The sequence below is a fragment of the Tetrao urogallus genome (assembly GCF_951394365.1).
Source record: "Tetrao urogallus genome assembly, chromosome: 1".
Classification (NCBI taxonomy): domain Eukaryota; kingdom Metazoa; phylum Chordata; class Aves; order Galliformes; family Phasianidae; genus Tetrao; species Tetrao urogallus.
The window spans coordinates 136,103,721-136,130,918 of record NC_136813.1 but is presented as its reverse complement, the minus strand read 5'-3'; the positions used below and the strand labels follow the sequence as shown (position 1 = coordinate 136,130,918).

At 40.1% G+C, this 27,198-nt stretch overlaps 1 protein-coding gene across 1 annotated transcript; it reads left to right on the top strand.

The window, feature by feature from the left end:
- FAM180A (family with sequence similarity 180 member A) lies at window positions 1-26,806 on the top strand (the record flags this gene model as incomplete). Its single annotated transcript, XM_079543366.1, has 3 exons — window positions 1-76; window positions 25,364-25,464; window positions 26,465-26,806. 3 exons carry the CDS (start codon window positions 1-3, stop codon window positions 26,804-26,806), a joined length of 519 nt encoding a protein of 172 aa, XP_079399492.1.
- Between the last annotated feature and the right edge of the window lie 392 nt (window positions 26,807-27,198).

The following is a 27,198-nucleotide window of genomic DNA, read 5'->3' as shown; positions in this document are numbered from 1 at the left end:
ATGCTTTGGAAGACTTTGCTTCTGCTGCTGTTCTATTATAGTGCTCATGCCACTGTAAACTACAGATGGAGTAGAGGTAAGATTTAAGCATGAAGATTACTTATGAGAAAACTTTGAATGTGTAGATTTGATCTGAAGTTATTTTGCATTATATATGAATGTATAATTCAACCTTTCCAGATCTGGAATTTTTTCTCCATCAAATGGGTCAGTTAAACAAATACACAGACAAATAGAAAATGTACCTGCACAAGTGCATAAAGGTAAAATGATATATTCTGCTATAATACAACCATATACAAGAGATATCTCAAGAATATAACTGTGCTCTTTTCTCACTTTCTCCTTTCTCTTTCTCCTTTTCCTCTTGAATTAACAAGAATTACAAGTCATGAAACCTCAAAGCAAGATCCTTTGCAACCACAGGTGGCATAGTTCTCTGCCCTATCAAGCAAACACCTGCTAATAGGAAACATAGCAAAGCAAAGCAAAAAAAACTGCCTGGATGCCTACCTGTGCGACCTGATGTAGGGAACCTGCTTTGGCAGGGGGGTTGGACTCGATGATCTCTTGAGGTCCCTTCCAACCCCTACAATTCTGTGATTCTGTGATTCTGTGAAAGTTTGTGCAAGGTGCCTAGAAGTGCTTATGATGTTACCTTGATAGATCAGTAGGTACAATACGGAGAAAGCTAGCTAGGGTGTTACCAGTTTTCAGTGGACATTATTACAGCACATAGTCATGATATGTTTGTATTAATGTGTGTGAAAGTAATTTATAAGCCTGTTTGGAACAATCAGATTTCATAGGAAGGTACTTCTTTGACAGCTAGTCATGATGGTCTTTGTTGTTGTTTTTTTCTCTTTTTTTTTCAATTTTTTCCTCTGATATTTGGCACGAGTCCTGTAGCTACTTGGTAAATCTGCTGGAAATGGAGAAAGTAAACACCTCCCAAAAGGCGTACTTTATTCTTATATAGAAATGTACATATTCTTAAAGGCACTGGAGTCTGTTAAAAAAGAAAAAGAAAAAAAAAAGCAAACAACAACAACAAAACAATCCACTCTCTCCCACTCCATAGTTCTGATCTTCCATTCTTTCTCATTATATCTAATTTCTTTTCAATCTGCTCTTTGGATTTAGTTCAAATTTTGTTTGAGAGACAAATTCTGAGTGACGTAATGACGAGACATTCAATTCTGCTCGGTCTGTATAAACATTTAATTCTTCCTTACAGCTAGTGGGAACCTTCTGATAGGGCACTGACCCAGGACTCAGAGTGACAGATTTTTTCTGCAGTTTTTCCATCAGCCTCTTGTATGATATGGGATGAGTAATTATATTTTCATGTACCTTACTTTCTTCTGACTTTAATAGAAGTATAAAAGAAGTTTAATAGAAATAATAGTACTGATTCTTCCACTACTTCAGTTCTCTAGATACCTTTCCACTGAAGACACATAAAAAGGTGAGGAACTTAGAACTAAATCTGAATATCTGAAACAAATCTATACGTATATATATATATATCCTACCTTTTGGAAGACTTATTACATCTTTTCTATGAAGGGATAAATAAACGGGGAGGTGTCCATTACCATGAAATAGTCAGTATGCAATTTAACTCAAGGTTGTTCTTGGTGTTTGCTAACTCTCTTATTTTAATTAAAAAGCAAAAACATAACCATAAAAGAAATCCATACAACTAGAAAAGTCCAATTATAACCACCAGAACATTTAAAGGAAAATATCAGAACTCTATTCTTCCTTTTGTGAAAGCAGATTATTTTCAAGCTGGAGGCACTACCGCTTGGTTTTAGAGGCTTTGGAGGAAAAAGGAGATTCAGTCCCTGTTGTGATAAGGAGTTCCTTTCTTGCAAATATTAGAGATCAGCTGAGGAGGAAGCCAGAATAATTCTCCACAACTGCTGGGATTTTGCAGCACCAAATATGTTTTAAAGGTTTGATTCTTTCAATAATAGCTACTTCAGAGTCACTTAAAATATCTATCTGTCAGCACAGTCAGTCCCATCTTATTCTGCAGTATTTAGGGGGTGAAAGAACCTTCCGAAGTTGTAAATTGCTCCAAAACGTCAGAGGAAATCTGACTGAATAGTGAGGCACGACACACCCTTCTGTGCATTTATTACTCTTCTTTCCTTCCACAAGTCTCTGGATTAATTCCAGTTACTTAAATCTTATCCAACTACTAGTCTGTGTTCTGCAGTGGAAAAGCAGACAGATCAGCCTCTGGTCTGATGGAAATAAAATACAAATCTGCATATTAGCTCCATATTGACCAGTAGTTTGCAGAACAGTAGGACAGAGGGCCCTGATTTAATTAGCTACAGTTGATAGGTTCTTTTGGTTTTGTTTGTTTGTTTTTCCCAAAATAAATAAACAGTGTAAATTGGATAAAGCAAGATCTAGCTTATACTTTTTACTTTTCACTAGAGGTACTGGGGTACCTTCCATGCCCAGCCCTGTAACAAAGTATTTAATCTTTGCTGGGAAAAAAAAAAAAAAAAAAAAAAAAAAAAAAAAGCAGTCATATGAGGAAAGATGAATATGCTTCCATTGACCGGTAGGTAAATGGGAACTCCAGTCTGCCACCTCTCTTTGCTTTTATGAGCATCAATGAATAGCATAAAATAAAATAATCTGACAGGAAAATAGAGCTCTTCTTTTTTTTCCCCTTTGCTTTTCTCTTTTTTTTTTTTTTTCACTCCCTCATCCTTTTGCAAGAAAAATGTCATACTTCCCTCAGTCTGTTTCGATCCACCTGTGGACATTGCTCTAGAAGTTACAGGCAGATCTTAGTCACGAGGGTTGATGTGTTCAGAACATTAAAGATATCCTGCATTATACTGCATTGGTGCAATCTAACCCATGCACTGGGAGCAATTTATGCAGCACAGTATGGAAAGGGCATAAAACTGATAGAGAGCATCCAAAGGAGGGCTATGAAGATGAAGAAGGGTCTGGAGGGCAAGGTGTGTGAGGAGCTGCTGAGGTTCCTGGTTTTGCTTAGACCAGAGCAGAGGAGCTCAGGGGAGGCCTGATGGTGGCTGCAGCTCCTCAGAGGGAGCGGAGGGGCAGCGCTGAGCTCTGCTCTGTGTGACAGCGACAGGACCCAGGGGATTGGCAGCTGGGGGTTAGGGACAGGGTCTGCACCAGAGGGCGGTGGGCACAGCCCTAAGTGCAAGAGTTCTTCAAGGAGCACTGGGATGCTGCTCTCAGAGGGTTTGGATTTTGGATGGTGCTGTGTAGAGCCAGGAGTTGGCTCGCTGATCCCTGGTGGATTCCTTCTAACTCAGGATATTCCGTGATTTTATGATTTTTAGTGGTGACAGTGATTGAAATAATCAGCTCAGCTTTCCTCAAGCCTTCTGTAGCCTCTGCTCTATGGCATTAGCCTCTTGCATTTGTGAAGTACAGGTCTAGGGACAAAACATAATGTTAGGCCTCTAGTAAACTGAATTCCCTATAGAGTGGTAGAGGTGATGTGATATTAATTTCAGAAAGGAAAAAAAATAACAATTCCAGTTCTTTAGAAATGTGTTTACTGTAGGAAAAAAAAAAAAAAGAGGGAAAAAAAATAAAAATAGCACACACAACTGTAGTAATATGAGCCAATATCACTTCTTGTGATCCAGTTGCTTTCCTTGCACTGCTCTGACAACTACTAGTACACTGATGAGCAGAAGTGAGTTTCAGGGCTACATTACAAGAATTGCCTATTCCCTGAGTAGAAACCCTAGGGCAAGTCTTGTTAGTACATTTCATCTCAGCTGGCAATATTTTCTTTAAGGGCTTCCCAGTTCAAAGAAATGGCACACAAACAATAGAACACCAGCTTCATGGTTGCTGGGGGGAGAAGATGCAGTGCTATTCCTTGCGGTTGTGGCTTCTTGGACAGTGAGAAACAGCTGTAGTGGTAATTACCTCTCACTGGGAATGAAGTAGGAAATACTGGAAGACACACAATTGGAAGACATAAATTGTCAATGAGAAAAGGATATACTAACTATAGTGACACCGATGAGGCTTCATGCTTTTGCAAATGGTTATGGTGTGCCTTTCAGGCTATCAGCATTATTATATGAAGCTATATCCAGATTTACCTGGTCTGCATGCATTATTCAAATAAAAAGTTTTTTCCAGAACCCTGGAGGAGTAAGTTGATCTCCTTAGAGGCTCTCTGCAGGAGCAATTACTTGGAAGAAGAGAAGGTCCATAGTCTTTGATTTCTGAACAATGGTGAATAGCTTTATTTTTTTCTCCAGTGCTTTGGTAACTCAGTTTTTGAGTTTGATGAAGCATGAGAAACTCTTGCAGACTGCTTCTGCTGATAGGCTTAGCTGCAACAGACTGGAAGCTCCAGTGTCAAGAGAAGGAGGACTACACAGAAGACTAACTGCTTCCAAAGAACCATCCAGTCCTTTTACCAGGAAGTAGAATTTAAAATTTTCTCTACTATGTGATCATCTATATCTGCATACCAGGTTGGTTGGTGGCAATTTTGCCATATATATATAAAAGATGAGTGCCTTGGATTTAAGATATGCACAGCATCTTTGAAATAGAATCATCTGGAACATCTAGAACATGTTGCCCAGAGAGGTGGTGGATGTTCCATTCATGGAAACACTCAAAGTCAGGCTCTAAGCAAGCTGATCGAGTGCAGATGTCCCTGCACGTTGAAGGGTAGTTAGACAATATGACCTGTAAATATATGATGGAAATATATGACCAGGTGCAAAATACAGGTCCAAATCACATGATTCTATGATCTCCACACATTTTTGCCATATTTGCCTCTCCTTCCTCTATCTCATATTGCACCGTTACAGCCAGGCACTCCCTTCTCAAATGACCTCTGGGATTCCACCATTGACAGTAATACTAGTTTGACTATGCTAGTTTGGATGGCGTGAGGAAAAGGAATATGACTTGAACACAGCATGTAATTATGACATAAATGGTCAAACACATATTCACATATAAACCCAGAAGTCCTCAAATATACCAGGTCATGGTTTTGGCTTATTTTAAAGTATCCAAAGGTCTGGCTCAAGAAAAAAGGCAAATTATGCAATCTGGACTGCATACAAATTTTTTTTAAAATGCAACATTTATTTACTTTGATTTTCATGAAGTTATTTTTATCCAATTCATAAAATATGTGTTGCACATAAAACTATGAAAGATATGAAATGTTATGGAGCAGAGCCAAATCTTCCCATGCCTGGCATAGGTTCCTTCTTGTGGAGAAAAATAACAGTGTTTCCCTTATCTCTGGCTCCCACGTGGTCACTTGGAGAATTGCATCATCTGTCCCACCTTCCCAGCTTGTTGGACCTATTACACTGACATCGATTTGATCAATCTGCTGCAGAGGTTATTCTCACCTACCTTGCATCTGTTTCACAAACCTTTAACAGTTCCTGAGAATGCATGTTTGTAGGCTGTAGTGTTCTGGTTTGGAGGTTCATCTGCCCAACGCAAATCACAACTGCACTAAATATTGCCATTGTACCTACAAAAAGATGGTGACACTGCATGAATGGCAGTCAGGGATTGAAATTCAGAGGAATTAGCATTGAAAATGATGACCTGAAGAAGAGAGTTTTTATATCATCTGTGCTTTTATTTCCCCAGCAAAGAATTTTGCAACAGATGAGTGTAAATCTACGTATATAATAGGTCCAAATAATAGGTCTTTAAAAAACATTAGGGAGGAGGCATTAGAGGAATGTTTCCTGCCCTTTCATAAGTTAGCAGTAGACAAACACAAAAACATGTTTTGAATCAAGAAAAAAAAAAAATTGAACATTAATGAATGAAGACAGCAACTAGGACATCTGTGCTGCACAGAGGTTTGTGGAGCAGAGATCACAAACCAGGAAAAAAAAAGCAGCACAGTATGGAGCAATGCAGGGACCTCAGCTGGATTACTGGCAGGTTGACAGTCACACACATGGCATGTGTCCAAGGGAAAGAGCTCTGCCTTTCAGCAGGCTTCACCTGGTTGGACCTAGTGCCACACTGATGTGACCATAGTGTCTGGCTCGAACATCTCTTCAGTGGGAAGAGAATTGAGGAAGGTGCTGAAAGGGAATTTATTCTCATATCTCTAAAAGCTGCTTGGTGTTGAAAATACATCTAAACTACAATTGTCCCTGAATGAATTTCACCTGAATAGGAAAAATTTCCAACAGAGTAGGGCTATAACTGTAATCAAAATCCTTTTTAGCACATCCTGATTCCCCAGGTGCTTCTATAGTGCAGACTTAATTAATTTAACCTGTATGAAGATGACCCATGAATCAGAATTCACAATGGGTACCTGAAACTGAAAGACATAAAAAGGATGCTTAGTAAATCACAATTGCCCTATTCTAGGGCAATTGTGCTAAATTGGGATGAGATCAGAGGAAGGACAGATTATAGAATTTTTCACATTTTAGTTTAGATCACAGATTTTGTACTCTATAAAGTAGTCATGCTGCTAACAAGGAAGGATCTAAATGATTCTGTGGCTCCTATTGCCACAGGAAGCAGTCAAAAGTTGGGTAAAACAGCTTATAGTGTCATAAATAGCTTGACAGAATCAAAAGTTGAAAGACAATTTTAATGACATCTGGGTAAGCAACTTTAGAACACGAGGAACACATGTAAGGTACAGCAGTTTTTTCTTCAGTATGTGTTAGACTAAGCGAGATGCACAAGCTGAAAGTGGACCAGTAGAATCTTCCCAATGATCTCAGTTCTATCCCAGTATGAGGACTGGTGAGCCAGTAAGGCACTTTTCTATTGACTTGGTGATTCTTTTTAGGATTCCGGCATGCCTAATGTGTGTTTGTGTTTGTCTCAGTCCCAGGTGTAGAATTGCCATGGGATCTGGATCAGTTTGCACAAGGGTTCTTATCTCGCAGCCAAACTCTAGCTCAGAAGCAGCTCCTGCCATCCAAATTCCTCCTTACACTTTCAGGCTATAGTAACTCCTTCCCCTTACCTTTACCAAGCCACTCACTGTTCTGAATGCACAGTGTTCACTTCCACAGGTGAAGCAGCTCTGTCAGGAATGAAATAACTCATGTACCCTTTCAAAGACAGCAGAGCACTCAGAGTCCCTTCCTGATTATATTTACTCCACTACTGTGGCCCAAGATCCCACTTGTATCTGAGACTGTGTGAACACACATAGAAAAAAAGTCTTTCCTTCTCCAAAGAGCTTTCAGTGTAGTTAAGGAGGGAAATGTTAACATCTCTTTTCTTTATGAGGCGCAGAGTAATTTAGTAATTTGTCTCAGACCTTTTCAGGATGACTGCGTGCATGTAGTCCAGTATGTTGGCATTACTGGTGATTTTTTTTTCCCCTTTTTGTGAAGCACAAAGTGTTTTTCTTGTTTTCTTGGAGCAGATCATGCCAGATTCAGCAGGAGGGTAATGACTTCTCAAGCAGAATGCAATCTTGTCAGAAGCACTGAATAGTGTAGTGTCATTGAAAGGAAAGTCAGCAGGTCTTAACAAACATTATCAGGCTGTAGAGACTCTGATTACTCAGACTGTGCCTGGCAAGACGTAAATCACTGAGGTAAAATGCAGAACAGTGGAACAATTAACTCTGCATGCAATGCCAGTACTCAGGTTCAAGGCAGGGCAAGACTCAAATGCTGGGCTGGGATCCTGAAGACCAACACTGGGACACTGGGCTCTAAAACCATGCACTATTCCTCTGCATCCCACTGAAGGGAGCTTTTGGGATGCAGAGAATCTAGAGAGTGTGTGGACCCCAGGTGCAGGGAGTTGTATGACTCTAGATCTGCTGTGTGTAAGACTATCTGTAACTTGCTTTAAAAGCACTAATATGTGCACATCGACAGCACTGATGTCAGTGGGAGTTTTGCCACTGTCTTGAAGAAGCCTATGATCTTGATTGTTGTCTATTACTTAATTTCCTAATAGCACTGAGTATTAAAATATCCCAAACTCAAAGTGTTATTTGTTGGTTACAGTGTTTTTCAACAGGATGGCACTGGTATAGGTTAAGCTCATGCAGGTCAGCTACATGGAAAGCTGGTGGTACAAAGTAGAGAAGGAGATATGTCAAGGTATTAAGAATGGGAAAAAAAAGGCAAGTAGAATGAACTACAGGTAAAAGTTGCAGACAAAATTTCACAAAGGGACAGTCATCTATGGGGTTTTCACCTCCACTGAAAGAAAACAAGTTGAAGGGATCCCATATGCCTCTGTTTTCCCTGTGTCCCTCATTAACCCCAAATTCTGTTTTACTTGGCTGTTTCTTTGGCAGCTTTATGGTACATCCCCCGCATTCTTGCTCCATAAGAAATACAAAACTAGCCTGAGTCTACAACCCAAGTCACAGGGCTTCTTTCCTACTCAATGCATTATCCTTTGGCAGCAGCTCTCCTTATATCCCCAAGGTGAAGTGGGTTGCAGCAGTAGTTTGTACCTCTCACCTTACTGCTGCTGTTCTTGTACCATAGAGGACTTTGTGCTGGGCTCAAGGCTAAAAAGAAATCCAAGAAGGAAGAAAGTGGAGTTAAATAAGCTCCACTATTCCCAGTTTCCACAAACATTCCTTTCCTGGCTCAGCTTGCTGGTTTGGTTTGGCAGTTCCCCAGTTCCCCTGAGATCAGCACACATACCGCTCGTCCTCTGGAAATTCCTCACTGGCCACAGGGAAACAGGTCACCAGCCAGGATCTGGGCTCCAAATTCATGAGGCTCTCTCTTTTCAGAAGGAGCCAGGTGGGTAGCTGAAAAAGAGTTGCTGAGAAAGGGATAAATAAGGTCTTCAAAGCTCAGAGGTGATCTGGGGAGGAAATAGGGGTGTTTGAAAGCAAAGGTGGCAAATGAAAGCTGTTAGTTTGAATGAAAGAAAAAGAGGAAGAGAAGGGGAATGTGGAGGGACAGAGAAGATGTGATAAATATGGATAAGAAAGACTAAAGCACACATATGCTTAAGATTAGGGTAGCATTCACCCCCTTGTCAGCATGGTATGCATCCCCATTTGAACCTGCTCTTCACCATCTGTCACAGCTGGTCTTCATCTATCTTCTCAGGCTCATGGGATGGCTGCATCCTCTGGGTCTGGCACTGCCAGCCTCAGCCTCTTTCTCAGGGATGTATTTGCTTCTGGTCCCCACCAGCTTCCCTCTGCTCCAGGATGTTGAGATACAGCAGTCTGGGCAATTCACCACTGGTCACTGTGTAAAAGGTAAAGTTACTACTGCTGAATCAGAAATGTGCCAGGGTCCTCACATAACTCTTTTTGCTCACCTCCCTTTGAGTTTTTAAAATTCTATATGTATGAAAGGAATTTTTTCCACTGTCCAAGAAACAGCCTGTTTTTCACATGGAAGTTGAAAGAAGCACATTCTTTTACAAGGTTATGGGACTGCAGTGTTCCCCAGTAAGACCAATTGTCTTCTGCCATTAACATCAGTCACAGCAACAGTAATATGGTTGTCCCTTTTTTCCCCCCTATCAGACTCTGGAGCCTTCATTTTCCTCCCTGGTTTCCATAATGCTCACAGCCATGACATTATGTTTTATGTTTGTGCCTGTCTCTTAAGAGGCATAAGTTACCTTTTATTGATTTTGTTTATTAAATGCAGATTCTCTGTCTGAGAGAATTTTTTTGACTTAAAACATCTCCTAAAATAAAAGACATTTAATGCATGCTTCATTTGTTGCTATTGTTCATGGCTTGGCACTGAACAAACTCCTTTTCCAGTTAAACACTACTTGTAGACATCCTAATATAGTGCAGCATGTTTTAAGTGAAAGCATTCATTTTTCAAAGTCACAGCAACTTCTGGTTTTCTGGATTACCATGCCAACTTGGCAGAAAGTGATAAGTCTAATGACAAAAACGTATATGCAGGTTGTTTTGATGCTTTATTCAACCAGGGTTTTTGCTGGGACAGAATTAGCTTGGCTTGGACTTATTAAATCCAAAACTCACCTGGCTTCTCACAGCGATACGGAGTTAGAAAAGCACCCATGAGTTTTTCATCATCTGTGTGCCCCATAATGGGAATCATATACAATCAGTTCCAGTTAAGCTCAAGTCACAAAGAGTGGTTTTGGCCAATAAGCAGAGACCCAAACCTGCCTTCTGCCTCAGGAACCAAGCCTGTGGTTCTTGCCTGTGTTGCCCAGATCCTTTTCTTTATGAGATCCCTGTCCCTCACTGTTCTCTGTCTCTCCCTAAAACCAAGCCCTGATGCACGAAGGGAAGACAGCAGCTGCTTGGCTGAGATCTGGACAACAGCACATGTGGTGGATGTAGGGAATCCTCCAGGAACGCAGGAAGCTGAGAGGAGATTCAGCTATTTATCAGTGCAGCTGAGAAAAAACAAGGCAGTCACAATCTGGCTGTAAATGGACTTGAGGCTTGTCTTGTCATGGTGTTGTATTTCTCATGTTCACAGTAAGGAAACTTTGTGGGCTCCAGATTACTAAGAAGACCTATCCATGTGGTAAATTGCTAACTGTTAAGGATACCCTACATTTGCCTAGAAAGACACTCCTTTTCTAGCCAGAAATGGTGTTTATGGAGTGGCTGTTTGATGTCTACTGAGAATTTCTGGATGCCCTTCAAACCCTGAATGACTGATGCATGTGCCACAGACCATCAGTCCAGCATTGATCCTGGCATGTCAGCCCTAATCTCTGTGCATGCTGTTCATGGCCAGCATGCCCCAGTAGAGGTGAAGTCCAAAATAAATACGTGTATATATATATATATATATATATGTATCCTACAAAGGAACATACAGGGACTCTTAATCAAAGCATCACCATCAAAGCAGATGGTGTTCTATTTGCACAAATTTGTAGGTGGGGAAAACATAACCAATTCATCACATGTATTAGATACCCCATACTCACCCCTCCTTTCTATTTATTTGATGCAAATTTAAGACCATCACATCAACCTGGCTCTTTACTCCAGACATAATGTCCTATGGTTTTCACTTATGATTGCATTCATGTTGACAAACAAGACAATAACCATCAAAGGAACAAATGTGTCTCCCCCAGCACTTCTGTGTATGAATATTGCTGAACCCAGTGCTGGACCTTAGTACCCCCAGAATGCCTGCCCATTGAGGTGGAAGAGTGCTGACCGTCTAGCTGCAATTCAGCCAAGATCAGCTATTTAATTATATTTCATTTTATGTATCTTCTTCCAAAATTTAATTCATTTCTTTTTGCATGCTTTTGTTTACCAAATAAAGCATGTATTAGCTATATGAAGCTATAAATCATCTTCTGAATGTCCCTTTCCCGACAAACAGGAGTGTTATCTGCAGACGAATGCAATGGGTCATGGCTGCTTGATCAGATACAGGGTGTCTGAGGTGCTTACCCCACTATTTTACATTCTTCTTCCTTTATGCAGTGCTTAGAGGTCAAAACAGAATTAAAAGAGTACTGGGGCTCCCATTTAGAAATAAAAATACGAGGCCAAGCTGTCCCTACCTCTTTTGGCAGTCATGCTAAATGTCAACCTAACACCATAAATGATTAGTTTGTTTTATGTGTAGTGTGTGTTTCAGTACCTGAAACAACGATTGCCTCTCGCCTACAATCCAGATCAATAATAACACAGTCATTATGTAATGTTATGATAGCATAAGATGAATATCAATCATGTACTCAGATCTTGATGATCTCTCTCAGCTTCCCTTCACTACGATTAAGCTGAGGAAAAAGTGTCATGCAGAATTATCACATGATGAAATTTGGTTTTTGCAAAGAGTGTTTCTCTAGTCACAAGACAAAAGAGTCAGAATCACCTAACAGTGCAAATTCACTAAGTGTATACTTATTGGTAAAAGCTATTCTAAGCAAGCACATTCCATTATGAAATCTTTAAAGATTTTAAATTAGTGAGAAGAAAGCCCAAATCTGGGTAAAAGCATGTTAATATTCACAATGTAAGTATGACAATAACTTCTATACACTGCTTCTCTACAGTCATGTCTTCTTTTCCCATTCCCCTACACTGAAGAGTTAAACCTAAGAATAAACTCCCAGCTGGTTTCAGTCAGCAACATGCTAGATGTTTGCACTCGAAATCAAGTCTTCCTCCCTTCATTCATTTCATTCTTCCAAAGAAAGAACATGAGATCATTAGAATTTTTTCCTTAAAAACTTATTTAGACTATTTTCATGGAAGTAAAATTCCATTTTACAAATTCATCTCAAAAGACTCTAGAACAGATTGTATGAAAAGGAAAAAAAGTTCTGAAACAAATATCTGACAAACAAATTGGCAGGGTCTTCTTGCCTGGACACAATTGTGTGATGACATTTGTAGGTGACAGGAAATGGAATAGCAGAAGCTGTAGAGTTTTGAATTTTCACCAGTGTCAGGAGAAGCTCCCAATGTTTGATACTTTTTAGGTCCTTGGAAGAAGCATTTTGTAAGATTTTGTAAGATTTCTGGAAACCTGGATCTAACCTTATAGAATTAGGGAATCAATTGAGATGGAACAGATTCTTAAGGGCCACCAAGTCCAACTCCCCTGCAATGAACAGGAACACTCACAGGTAAATCAGGTTGTCCAGAGCCCCATCCAGCCTGACCTTAGGTGTCTCCTGGGAAGGGGCATTTGGCAATCTGTTCTGGTGCCTCACCACCCTGACCGTAAAAAGCTTCTTCCTTATATCCAATCTGAATCTCCCCTCTTTTGATTTAAAACTATTTCCACTTGTTTTATCACAGCAGGCTCTGCTAAAGAATCTGTCCCTTTCCTTCTTATAACCCCCCTTTAGATACCAAAAGGTTACTCTCAGGTCTGAACAGCTTCGGCTTTCTCAACCTGTCCTCACAGGGGAGGTGTTCCATCCCTGGGATCATTTTTGTGGCCCTCCTCTGGAAGCATACCAACAGGTCTACATCTCTCCTGTACTGAGGACTCCAGATCTGGATGCAGTACTCCTGGTGAGGTCTCATCAGCACAGAGCAGAGGGGCAGGATCACCTCCCTCACCCTACTGGCCACACTTCTTCAGATGCACCCTAGGATACGGTTGGCTTTCTGGGCTGTTAGGGCACATTTCTGGCTGGTTCATGCTCAGCTTGCCATCCACCAGTACCCCAGGTTCTTGTAGGCAGGACTGTGCTCTATCCATATTTCTCCCAGCCTGTACTGATAGAGGAAGTTGCCACAACCCAGATCTTGCACTCATGAGGTTCTCCCAGGCTCACTTCTCGAGCCTGTGTAGGTCTCTCCGGGTAGCATCCCATCCCTTGGGCATGTCAGCTGCACTACACGGCTTGGTATCATCCACAAACTTGTAGAAAGTGCACTCAATCCCACTATCAGTGTCATTGATGAAGATGTTAAAGAGCACCAGCCCCAGTAATGACTCCTGATGGACACCACTTGCCACTGATCTCCACCTGAACACTGAGCCATTAACCACCACTCTCTGGGTATGATTTCGCAACCAGTTCCTCATCCATCGAACAGTCCACACATCAGATCCATGTTTCCAATTCAGAGAGAAGAATGTAATGAGAGATCATGTCGAAGGCTTTACTGAAGTCCAGACAGGTGACACCAGTGGCTCTTCCCTTATCTACTGAAGCAGTTATTCCATCATAAAAAACTTTCTATTTACACTGATCCTAAACACACCTTTCACAGCACAGGGCTCTCTGTGACCTGGCTGTCCACAGAGCAGCACCATAGGGCTAGTGGTGGTAGCTCAGGTCATTTGAGGACCAAATCCTTGGTGTACAACCACCTTTAGCAGTTTGCTGTACTCAGGGTTCTGGTTGGTCTTTCTGCATTTAATGAGGAATCCAGTTGTATATCTGTCTTGGCTTTATTTTGGCAAATTATGAAACCTGAAGGATCCAGGAACATTCAAATTTTAGGAGCATGAAACAACAAACAATAGAAAAATGTCAACTTTGTAAGGAGGAAATCTCATTTGCGTGTTTGTGAAGTTGGGGAGGCAGCTATAAAATGAATTCCTTTTGTATTTATCCTTCAAATTTCTTTGATGTGTTTCTGACAATACGGAGACTGATGAAATTCTGCTAGCCCATCATTGCTTCTGCACATTGAAACCTACCTTTTTTTTTTTTTTTTTTTTGTGGATGATTATATTTGAGTTCCATTAATTTTTAGTATTATTTTTATGGAAATGCAGAAAATAACACAGTGGGGCCCAGAAATGAGTGCAGGTCTGAACTTAGCAGAACAAACTCCTTCTCACTTTGATCCTCCCACACTACTTCTGAAGAAACATGTTATCTCCCTGCTTGTTAGCCGGGGATACAGAATGGATTTTCACCCCTGGTATTCTGCTCAGGTTGCAAAACAGCTGTACCAGTCTAGTTCAGAAATGTAATGTGAATGCACCCTCAGCTCTCAGCTACTTTCTCAGACTTCTTTTCTTTATCTTCACTGCTAAAAAACACACAATACTTTGAAAATACATTATCCTCAAACATAATTCACTTATTCGTGAAAAGGACAAGATATCCCTCTGTTTGTTTTTTTTTTGTTGTTGTTTATCGAGCAATGCTGATTTATACATTTTTACAATCCAGCTTTTATTCATGTCATTAAGAAAATCATCAGCAGGTGCACTGACATCTGGAGCTCAATGAACAGCTGGAAAGACAGCTGGGGTTTTACTGTTTTTGAGTAGTGGAAGCAGACAAATAAGATTTATGCATTCTGCTCCTACTGAAGAGTTTAGTGAAGACTTGAAGGAAGGGGAAAGAAAATTTTGATTCAGTCTAATCTGAGGGAGAATTGAAAATTGAAAATTTTTATGTTTGTTTGTCATCAGTTTGAGCCGTGATACCGATAAATAGTCTGAGAATAGCTTGTCATTTTGCATGTCTTCAACTATATGTGGGTGAGAAGTTCGTGCACAATTTGAAAAATAAATATTTTGTTATCAGCTTAATAGCAGTTCCTAGATTGACAGCTATATGCTGGAATCTACCTGCTAGTAGAAGGTATTCACAAATGGCTTAAATGAATAATTTCAAGGACTCCATCTTTTCTGTTTCTCTTTACCTCAGCTAACAGCTCCATGATCTCAGTGGAGTAGTTCCCACAGTATGATTCACCACAGGACAACCGAATCAACAGCAGCAAGAATCCTTCATTATTTTCTTTATTTTGCAGATAAGCATATGGCCATAGATTTAAAGTCAGAAAGCCCATTTATTTTTCAATTTGGCCACCTGCATAGACTTTCATGCAGTGACCTTTACTACAGGTCCAGTGCATTGTGTTTCATTATTGCAAATAAGACTGATGGGTGAACTGAAAGGCACCAGGAGACAGAAATCTGTTAATTCTCCTATTAGCATGTAGTAGGGGACTGCCATTCTCCGGGTTGAAAAGGCAGGCTAATCTTAAAGAGAGTTTCTAAATCTGTGTAGTACTAGTTGTCCAACTGATAACCAAGATATTATTTCTACTTTCTGTATAGAACATTTTATGAAATTAGTCAACAACAGCAATAAGTAATTCCACTGAAGAAACTGAACTGCAGTTCATGACTGTGACAAAATCCATACTACTCCCTGCTTGATCTGTGGTTCAGACTGGATGTTTGATTCCTTTCTCAGCATTCAGGCTTGGAATAAATTTGAGATATTCTTTACTCCTGTCAAATTTACTCTCTTAAAAGATAAGGGGAGTATAAGCATAGAAGAGAAGGAAACGGTCAGCAGCCTGTTGTCCTGCAGCCTATCTTCATCTCTGGCAGAAGCAACTGCATTTAATGAGTTGGCCATTCTCTAAATGAGCACATGAACTTGATGGCTAGATCAAGGATAGGTCCCCTGCTTTCTTAACCAGAGCTACCACGTACCCTTCGAGACCTGGAATCATCACATCATTCGAGACCTGGAATCATCACTAAATATCCAAAGATCTGTTGGATCACATTTACACTGGGAGTTGCTCACAAGGAGGAGCACTGCTGGCAGAGCAGCTGTGAAGGGGAATAAGGGAGCTAAAAGCTACCACACTTTTTTTTTTCTTTTATTTTATTTCAGCATTCATTCACAACCAGCCAGATTCCTGGCTTGGCTCACTGTGCGGTTGCACAAAGCAGAGTTGGCCGAAAGGAAAGGAGGGAGAGCATGGCTGGAGGCAGGCACATGGGACTGCTCCTTACAGCTGTAGCTGGGATGAGGTCAGCCTGAGCAAAAGCCTAGCCACACAGTCACCTTTTCCTTCCTGGAAATCAAAGGAACCTGACTGAAAAAGAAAGTACAAAAAGATGCTACTCAATCTTCGAACACCAGTGCCTAGCTGCACTTTTCCCTCCCTCCTTCTCTTCATGGTAAAATTGGAAGTTCATCATTATATCCCCTCATTTAAAGAAAGCATTTTTAAATGGATTGATTTAAGATTGTTTTCTACTTTCCCATTGCAAAAGGCAGTTGGAGAGAAGTTCTGGAAAGCACTGTTATGCAAATAGGGAAGGACAAGTGGTTCCTACAGTGAGAATGGAAATATAAAGCATTAGTCTGTTTCCCACCTTTACCTGAGGTGGGAAAATATCTTATTGCCTCTTTGTTAGGTCTGTGCAACAGGGTTAGTATTATCTTTTCTTATTGCTGTGTTTCACTCATATACTACACTGTCCACTACAGCCTATCTCCAGTTCCTGAACTATGTCAGTAAACTGAAGTACAAAACATTTCACTTCTCTCATTCAGTTTCTCTGTGTATATTTTTTCTCTTCATCTCAGCTTCAGCAGCTTTGCTCCAGCATATTAAAAAAGCTTATTTGGGACACCTGCAAGATTTTATGAGCGTAAATAATTTCAGGCAGGGATCTTCTCTTCATGACCAAGGTAAAAATAAATAGCACAGCATACATTTTTCCAGGCTGGGAACAAGTGAAAATACTGCGTAATGGAAATCCCATGTGAGGAAATAAATTTTGAGACCCTTTCAGTTGGTTGACACTAGTCAAATATTACAAAGCATTTACATAAACCATAAAAGATATACTGCTACTCTCACAAGTGCAGGCTCAGATGGACTACTTCCTTCTCTAGTAGTATGCATTACTGTAAATAGAAGTTTTTTTGATCTTTTTAATACCCCTTTAAATTTCCTACTCATGCCTAGTAAATAGAAAGTCTACTACCTTTGTTTAACGTAGGAACTTCACTATACACAATCTAAAATAATGTAATCTAATTTAATCTAGCCCAGTCTAGACTAGTCTCATATACTTTAAAGTAATATATCACAGGAAATTTATGAAATGCAGAAGTATAATGTAGGTTGGATCCTCCTGCATGGAATTAAAACACCCATTTAGAAAATGTATCTTTTTTTAAAAAAAGAGATAAAATAATGAAGTAACTTTGAAAGAACTGATTAGGTCATTAACTATGGAATTATATACAACTTGTCATTAATTCTAAGATTTTTTAACTTTTTTTTTTTCTAAAAAGTGTGTTGGCTGTTGCTGTTTTTCATAGGAAGATCTCTTCATATCTATATTGACAACAGTCAGACTTTTAGGATGGAGCCTTTCTCTTTTTAAGCTTCAGTTTATAACTGAAGAGGAAATAAATGCCTATTCTCACTCTTAGCCAACAGGCAGGAAGAAAAAAAAAGATAATTTTCATTTTAGATTTCATTCTTAGAAGCTAATATACCAGCAATATGGAGCTAAAAGTACAAAGACAAAAATTCTCTTGGTAGTTGCTTTTAAAAAGTGTGCTACTTCATCTTGCTTTGTAATTAAAATGTCTTCTCCATCTCACTACTGTGCTCTCCTGAGGGGCACTGGGATTTCATGTCCTAATAGTAGAGATTTTAATGTATTAAAGCTGGAATGCACAAGTCTTTGCATAGCACTTGTTGTCATGGGAGCTACTTGTGTAAGTAACTGCAATTCCATATACAGATTTCAGAAGCTGGCCTATAGCACTGCTGTGGTTTTCCTTGTCTATTTTTTTTTTTTTATTATAATTTATTTATTTTGTATGTGCTTCCTTTCTTTCTGTTCTTCTTATTCTTTCTCCAGATTCCCATTCATTTAATTTCTCCTGCAAAGTATTCAATTATTTCTAATACAGCAATTTTGATACAGGAAGGCAAAATGTCTGAAAGCGTAAAGAAACTGTGCTTGAGCACACTTCATTGCAATGCTGGCCAGCTAAAACTCTAGTCCTGTCCCAGGAGAGACCATAGGTCCAGGATACCTTAAACATCTTGTATAGATCCTTCTGGGGACAAAGCCAAGCAAGAAATAAAGATGGTTGAAGTTACTGTGCATAGATCTGCTCATTACTTAATAACACTCTACATTCAGTGGACTACAGCACAACTTTTGCTGCCTGCCACAAAGCTCCCACAGGCTAACAGCACTCCACTATGGAGGAAGTAATTCTTTTGGAATCAAGATCTGCCCCACAGCCAGAGCAGGTAGTTTCTAAGGGCAACAAAATATTCAGTGACTTTGAATGACTGCAGGAAAGTAAAGGCACAAATTTCACAGTCTGAGGCAGTTAACTTCTGATAGTGAGTTGTTACTCTAGCAATGGAGAAACTCAGCCCAAATTAAAACTGTTTATGCATAAAATATGCTCTGATCTGATTAAAAACTCTCGAAGTGATGAAAGAGAAACTTGAAACAAAAAGCTTTCAGACTTTTGCAAAGCTTTTGCAGACTTCAATACTCATTTACTCTTCTCTGCAGTGTATGGTCAAGAAAAAATGTGGGGATCAATATCAAAGCAATACTTCCCATACTCTCTTGAAGAAAATCCTCTTGCAAGCATTTCTGATATTTGCCCTAAGACCCAAGGTAGCAGTGATCCCTAGGAAATGTGCTGCAACCTACACAAGTTCAACCAGTCTAGATTACAAATAATTTTTATGTGACATTATAATAGCTGCTGTCTGCCTATACAATCACCCTGTGGGCAGTGTTCAGATCATTTGCTCTGCCAAATACTTGAAATTCTCTTGAATAAGGAAGAAAGGAGAAAATCATTTAACAGGTTACCAACAAATATCTTCTCTGACAGGATCCTCTGGGTGTGCTGAGATCCATTTAGTGCAAATTCCAAACAGATTAAACAAAAATATCACGACACCAAGAAAATTTTCATCTTCCTAATGGAACCAGCATGTGCTCCATGCTGATCAACAACAAGCTAAAAATTGCTAAGCATTGGAGCTGATTTTTTTTTTACTTTTGTAGAAGGTTGCATAAAAAAAAAGAAAAAGAAAAAGAAAAAAAAAAAAAGGAAAAAAAAAGACTGAGTAAGCCACAGATTTTTTCATTCTTTTTTCTAATCGTGTGATTTTTAGACTATAACTGGAATATAATACAAATGCTGTGTTTCTCAAAGATTGTCATAAACCAGAACAAAAAATAATAATAAATAAAGAGAAATTGCTGTAATTATGATTTGGGATGCATTAACTTCCTTTTGTTGAGGCCTGGAAGTCATGACTTCAGAAGCTTTAGGCAAGAAAGCTTCAAAAGCTTTAGGCAAGAAAGGGAAATTTTTGCTGTGAGGGGTCAAGTTGGATGTACCACCAAGTGTGTAGCAATTTCTCACAGCTAACCAGTGGAACTAGATGATTCTATGATTCTAATGATTCTATGACAGTAACAAGTGTTTAGTATATGGCTAATGAGGTCCAGAAAATTATGGCACAGTTCTGAAGAAAGATGAAAGCATCTTTAAAACAAATCATAGAATCATAGAATGGTTTGGGTTGGAAGGGACCTTTAAGATAATCTAGTTCCAACCCTCCTGCTATAGGCAGAGATCCCTCCCTCTAGACCAGGTTGTTCAAAGCCCCATGCAGCTTGGCCTTGAATGCCTTCAGGGAGGGGGCATCCACAATCTTCCTGGAGAATCTGTTCCAGTGTCTCACCATCATCACAGTAAAGAATTTCTTCCTAATATCTAATCTAAAGCTACCCTCTTTCAGTTTAAAGCAGTTTCCCCTCGTTCTGTTGCTACCTGCCCTTTTAAGAAGACCCTCCCCAGCTTTCCCCAGCTTTTGATATATTGATAGCTTCAGATTTTTTTTTTTCAGACATCACATTTAAACAATAAAGAAATCTCAAAGCTGTTGTGAGCTAAATAGTTAGAAGCAGGACAATTAGTTGGCAAACCCTACTGTAGCTGTTGTTAGTCCTCAAGGAGAAGTGGAGTTGAGTTAGCAGTCATACAAGAGTGGCCACACTCCTGCAGGGAACAGTGGGGAGGAAGATGGGTAGTCCTTCACTACTTTTTGAGATCACTTTCAGCCACCTTCAAGATTAGACTTGTTGGCTGAGCACCAGTTCCAAGCCCATGCATACTCCTAGGCACAGGATGAGGCCACTCTGGGTGAGGCTTGGGAGCAAGTGGCTATGTTCAGACACTGCTCCATCTTTCTACATTAGCTATGCATTTTCACCAGCTATGAACAGAGCTTGCATGATGCACTCAGAAAAATCTGCACCAGAGGAGGTAACTCACAGTTGTGTTGCCACTGCTGAAATGCACCACCTCACCATGCTCACATTCACTGTTCGGTTTCTGTAAACATTCAGCAAGTGTTAATGAATGTCATTGGATGCCATTTTTTCCACAAAGAGGAATTCAGTTCCACACCTTTCACTCATCCACACTTCCATGTCAAACACCATTTGTCAGACTGCCCTTCTGCTGCCGTCTGTCACATGGCAACAAAATGTAATGGAATACTGGTGGAAAGATTCAACCTATACTACTGTACCAACAACCTCTGGCATCATGGGCCGATATAATAAAATAAGAGGCATTACTTTCAGAGCAGCCCTCATATAATTGAAAATGCTTTCAACAAGATTAATCAAAACCTTTTTTGTTCCACGTCATTTCATACATTATATACTTTTTATTATGTGACCACTCAGTCTTTTCAGAGGAGTACCCATAACTTATTTGGAGATCACTCAGTACATTTGTAATAGAACTAGAAACAATAAATCAGAAGTTTCTCCATTGCATTAGAGCTCTGGGTTGGGCCTTCTCTATCAGCACGGATCAGGGATCTCTTGTCTTCAGACATTCAACCAGCCACTGAAATGAATTGTTTGTATCATCACCACAAAATGATGCACATTGGTCTGCATCTTTCTATGACAAGGAGAAGAAAATGGCTAAGAAATGGTAACTGTTTCAGTGAAGAAAAGAGGTGGTAGCTAATCTGCTACTCACTGATATGGCTCATCTAAATTATCTCAGATCTGGAAGTAGATGAGGGTGGAAATAAGGTCAGCAGAAGAATTTAAAGTGGAACTTGCAATCACCAAATGCAGAAACTCGCAGCAAATCTTTCCCTGACTCAGTTTTTGTGCTAAACTTTTAAGTGTGTTATATCAGTGTGACAGAAGTCAGATAGCACTGGCTCTAAATGCTCACTTGGTCTCTGAGGAATTTGTGAATTCATGAGGAGGATGGTGGAGGGACAGGGAGTAGAAGGATTTAACTACTGCGCAGGAAGAGAAAGAGAAAGAGAAGGAATCAAATAAAACGTGGAGCAGGAAAATCAGATCACCATGACAAATACAAATGAGTTCAGAAAGAGTTTCTGAGTAGAGTTTGCAAGAATGGTAACAAAGTTTAATATGCTGTGGGAACAAGATAATGAGATCAGGGAGTCAGTGCTAATCTGACCACTATAGAGGTATGGTTCTGATACGCATACAAAGCCCTTTCTCACAACACAGCAGCTCAGGCTTGAGTCTGTTTGAATCTCCTAACGTAATCCATGTTATCCTGGGAACAGCTGGTTAGGAAAACCCAGCTGCCTGCTGTGATGTTACCTGTGATTCTGTAAGTAGGTCAGTGCTCAGTCAATAATACATTATTCAGTAGCCTGAGGATTGCTTAAGTTAGGCATTTCTGTTCGTGTGGTGATGGGCTAAATCTGAAGTCTTCCTGCCAAGGTCTCTGGTTGGAATCTGCACTTGGCCTGAAAGCTAAAAGCGGTAAGTGTGATGATAATAAGCATAACAGCACCAAAACTAGATGCCACAGACAGATTTTCCATGGCTCGTGGAATATTTTACATGTAAATTCATCTGCATATGTATAGGTACTTTGCACTCTGGCGCTGTTTCCATTGAAAGGGCATATAAAAGATATAAAAATGAATAGTCATCATTATGGGCTGGACTTCTGCCAGCTGCTTAGTAATTAGAAATTTAATTGCCCAGTGATAAAAGTTTTAATTACTCGGCAATTAGTACTGAAAGTTTCAAGTGCTTCACAAACAACTTGATTGCATTCCTCAACTGCCAATAATGAAGGATGAAATAGCTCTAGGACGTCTCAGCAATGCTCTCAGCAAGAGGGATGACATAACGGCAGCAATATATGTGGATAGCCCTGCTTGTCAGTGACTAGCCAGTTTGGCTCGGTCAAGGGTGGTGAGCATTGGAATAGGTTGCTCAGAGAGCTGGTGGGTGCCTCATCTCTGGGGACACTCAAGGTCAGGCTGGATGGGGCTCCATGCACCTTGATCTACCTATGGGTGCCCCTGTTCATTGCAGGAGAGTTGGACCAGATGGCCTTTAAGGATCCCTTGCAACTCAAACAATTCTATGATTCTATGAAACCCATATATTGGATAGCTGAATTCTCTTTTCCAAGAGCAGGAAGGCCATAGGGAGGATGCTAGAGAGGAGGTTTCTACCAACACAGGGCATATTGACTGCCAGGCGAAGAACTGCCCTAGGTGAGGCCTGTTCTTTTGATCACTTCCTCCCTCCCACGGTACTCCAAACACAGGGTCAAATGGACTAAATCTGAATTGTCTCACTACAGGAAGGCAAACTCACACCCAGAGCAGAACCTTCAGTCAACTTGTGACCTGTACCATTACTTGATGCATTCACTCTTTCAGGCTTTTAGTCACATACAGTGCAAGCACCATTCAGTTTCTTAAGGAAGTTTTAATCTTAATTCATATGAATTTGATATGAAGCACCTAGCTCTGGAGGTGTTTTAATAAATTGCCTGACTCTCATCACTGCAGGATTTACAAGGGTTGTTCTGAAAGTAATGCCTTCTATTTTATTATGTTGGAGCATGACACCAGAGGCAGATGTTGGTGGTGTGACAGTAGAGGTTGAACATTCTACCAATATTCCCCTACATTTTATTGCAATGTGACAAAGGGCAGCAGAGGGACAGTCTGACAAAATGGTGTCTGACATGAAAGTGCAGATAAAGCAAAGGTGTGGAATTGAATTCTTCCATGTGAAAAAAATGGCACCCACTGACATTCATCAGTGCTTGCTGAATGTTTATGGAGACCATACACTGGATGAGCACAGTGAGGTGGTGGGTGGTGTAGATTTTTACAGGTTTTTTGTAGGTGTGGCATGCAGGCTCTTGTTCGTAGCTGGCAAAAATACATAGCTAATGGTGGTGACAGAATTGAAAAATAGCGTTTTGTATCTGAGAATTTGCTATATCAAATAGTGTTATTGTGCTCTTTCCATCTGCTGTAGTTTCCATAGAAATCAATAGGAGGCATTACTTTTGGAGCAACCTATGTATTTACAGTTTGTAGTATCCAGCTGAAGTTTTTTTATTGCAATATCACAAACTATTTTAACTATACTATATTGCCCAGCTAGCTCAAGTGGAAAATACTCTCTCCTGGGTCAAGCATGAACTACTTTATACCTGGTATTATCCAATTAATTTTCCATATGCCAAATAGCAAAGGTCCTAATTAAGTAAATCTCTTAGGGCCTAGTTTCTTTCTCATGGAATTGCTAGAACTTAAATATCATTAACAAGTCAAACGTTAACGAAGTCAACAGTTGGCAACAGTCCAGGAAACAGGACTGCATTTAGGCTACGGAGTTCAGAAAGAACTGCATATTTGTTTTCTTTTTCAGTAATCAAAGAGGAAAATTATCTGAGGAATTGTTTGGTTAGGGAGCAGGGACAATTTTTGCACAAAATAATTACAGATACTGCAGAAATTTTTGCATGTCCAGCAAAGAGTTCTTTAAATAACATTCAGGTTTTCGACAGACAGCGTGCAAAATCCATCATGAGGACTTTGGCAAAACAAGACAAAATTGAGCTAGTAAAAATATTTCATGGAAAAAAATATGGTAGACTGAGGATGAGATTAAACTTCTCAGAAATTTAAAATAAGCTGAATGTTCTATTAAATGTTACTTGTAAATATATATATATATTGGGATTGAGAGGAGAGGGGGGAGACAGTGAGGGAGATCATAGTGTCTTCCAAAACTTTTTCTCCTTTTTTAAACTGTTTTCCAAATTTAGCTACTGTTGAAAAACAGCTAAGGTTTAGAAGTGAAGCTTATGAGAAAATGCAGCAATAATCGTGCAAGCATGGCTTAAAAAAATGCCTTCCTTTTCCTGGGCATTAGAAGAAATCCAGCAAACCCTAAACATCAACATCCAAATCATATGCATATAACACTGAATGAAATATTTTTTCCCCTCAACTCCAAAAGGAATTTACACCTTTAAATATTACTTGGCCAGTAATTATAGTAACTCAAAGCCTTTAAGTGGTCTGTAATACCACATCAGATGTTTTCTATACTCCTGACTATCAAGGTCATTGATTCTGCAAAGTCTTTTCCCAACTGATGTGCTGGGTTCAGGGAATATATGTATGCTTGCTTTCTTATTTCAATAGTTCATTTTGAAGCAGAGAATAAATATCTGATCGTTGACTGTGTCTAGCTTTAAGACTGCATAGTATTAAGGTCATAATAAATCGGGATTCACCTCACTGAATGTAGCTGTCTTGTGCAAGCTGGTACCAGGCTTAATGAAGAGACATAAACATCTCCGAAGGATGAGTCACTCCTTCCAGACATAAATACCGGGGACAAATGAGGTGATCTAGGAGCTATCAAGTACAGAGAGATCAACTTCTAGACAGCAGAAACAAGGAGAAATGTAAAGTCTTATAACTGTGACAGCTGGAGAATGGCCTGAACAACACAGGTTGCATGTAGGGTCAGCATTGGTTTCCCCTTGCTGAACTAGGAGAGGAACACACATTTCAGGCTGTGGCTCAGAGTCCCAGGCCGGATCATAAATGACACTCTGCTGGATACTGGATACAACACAAGGAGCTGGTCTCTTCTCCCAGCATGTTGCAATCAAAACAGCCCATGTGTCCCATTTATTTACAGTGAGAAATTGTACTTTATAATGTTTTTGCAGTAGGCAGTTATTTAGCTCAATCAACTACTGAAAAAGTCCCATGTTTGGCACCGTGTAGAATTTCTCTTTTCCCATTATTATTTTCCAGCTATGCTTTACCCAGCTGCTCAACGGTTGAAGAGGTCCTCAGCTGCCTTCCTTAATCCAGTGCTACAAAACTCCCTGGAAGATGTGGTGCTGCTATATGAGGTTCAGTATATGGGAGCAAATGGTACCTCAAGTGCTAACCAAGTTCTGAGGTTATTGTACATGATGGGATTACCTACTACCTGTCTTCGTGCCACCTTTACTCACCCCAGTCATAAACTCACTGAACCCTAACCCTATATACTACCTCTTCAGAAGGGAGAAAACAGACATATATACACCAAATACCAAACACCAAGCTCTTTCAGTACTTAAGCAGGCAGCAGCTGCCCACACAGTACTTCAAATGTGGGTTCTAGCTTACAGACAGATACAGGGAAAGTCAGAGCAAACAGCTTACCACTGAAAGTAGCTTTCTTCCAGAATAATCGTATATTAACAACACAATGCATTTTAATTCTTTGGTCTGAGTCTCAGTCCCAAATTACTTGTTCAAACAATTAAAACAACAAGTATCAATCACTGCAAAATAATTCCAAGGGCATGACTGTTATCTTCAAAGATATTCAGGCCCACTCTTGCCCAGCAGTGGAGACTACAATTCTACTACACAGTCCAGAACAGTGTTGTATGATTAGCTAAAGGAAAGTAGCCCAACTGAAGAATGGCCAAATCTAGTTATCCTACATGTTCAGAAACTGATACTGGATGTTCAAGAAAGGAAGATGGGCTGGGAAGCCATTGCTGTCTCCGTCAGAGTAGAGGGTATTTCCCAGTTGTGTTGCTGCCCCCATCTCTAAATCACATGTGATACCAGCAGCAACATATGCCTGTTTTGGACAAAAGAAGACTACCTGCTTTTTCCTTTTCTCTCTCCTTTCCCCGTAGCTGGTCTCTAGTTTCCCTAGAGACGGATGTAATAGAGGAATCCAACATTCACATATAGATATCTGATCTGCCCCAGCTTCAGTCAGTGGCACATGAGGTTTTTCTTAATCTCACCTATAACAAAATCCCAAGGACATGTTGTTAATTTGTGTTAACTCTGCCTAGAGTCTCTTGCAGAAGATAAGCAGCTTTCTGTGTTCTGATTTTGTGACAGTTTCTTTTAGCTGAGCTTGACATTGACAAAGGTCAGAGGATCTCCATCAAAGATGAGGAGCTGGCTTCGCTTAGGAAGGCTGCTGAGTTTGACACCATCTGCAATGAGGTTATTCCCAAGAGCATCACAGAGATCCGCAGGCTGAGTAGCAGGCTGTCCTCTTACCCAAGAGTCCTCAAGAAAGAAGACTTTGAAAGGACAGTGCTGACCATGGTCTACACAGCCTACAGGGCTGCTCAGTCCCAGGGACACCAGAAGGACACTTGGGCGGAATCCTTTGTCAATCTTTACAAAGCACTGAAGAATGACTTGATGTTTCCATACAACAAAGAGACATCATAGGAGACTCGAAACAGCAGCTGCTCAGCCATTTCTTCTGGTTGATAAGGGGCACACTTAGCACGTCCACCCCTTCATGCTATGAAAGGTTTAACAGCCCGCTTCATGAGAGATTATTTGTTTTCTAGCTCCCTCTTGTGGAATTCACTTTATAGATACATGTTAAATGGGGAAAAAGCTTGTCTTCAATCTCCCCAGTTTTTGTTTGTTTGTTTGTTTGTTTGTTTTGTTGTTGTTCTTTTTTGTGTTGGCTTTGAGGCATTTTCTGTAAAAGGAAAATAAGGAAGTCTGGTGTATATCCCAGACAGATATGCCCTTATTTCATCTGTGTGTTTCTTATAAGCAATGTGCACGTGTGCTGGAGAATGCTGCTTTCCTCGCTGAGGAAATAACTT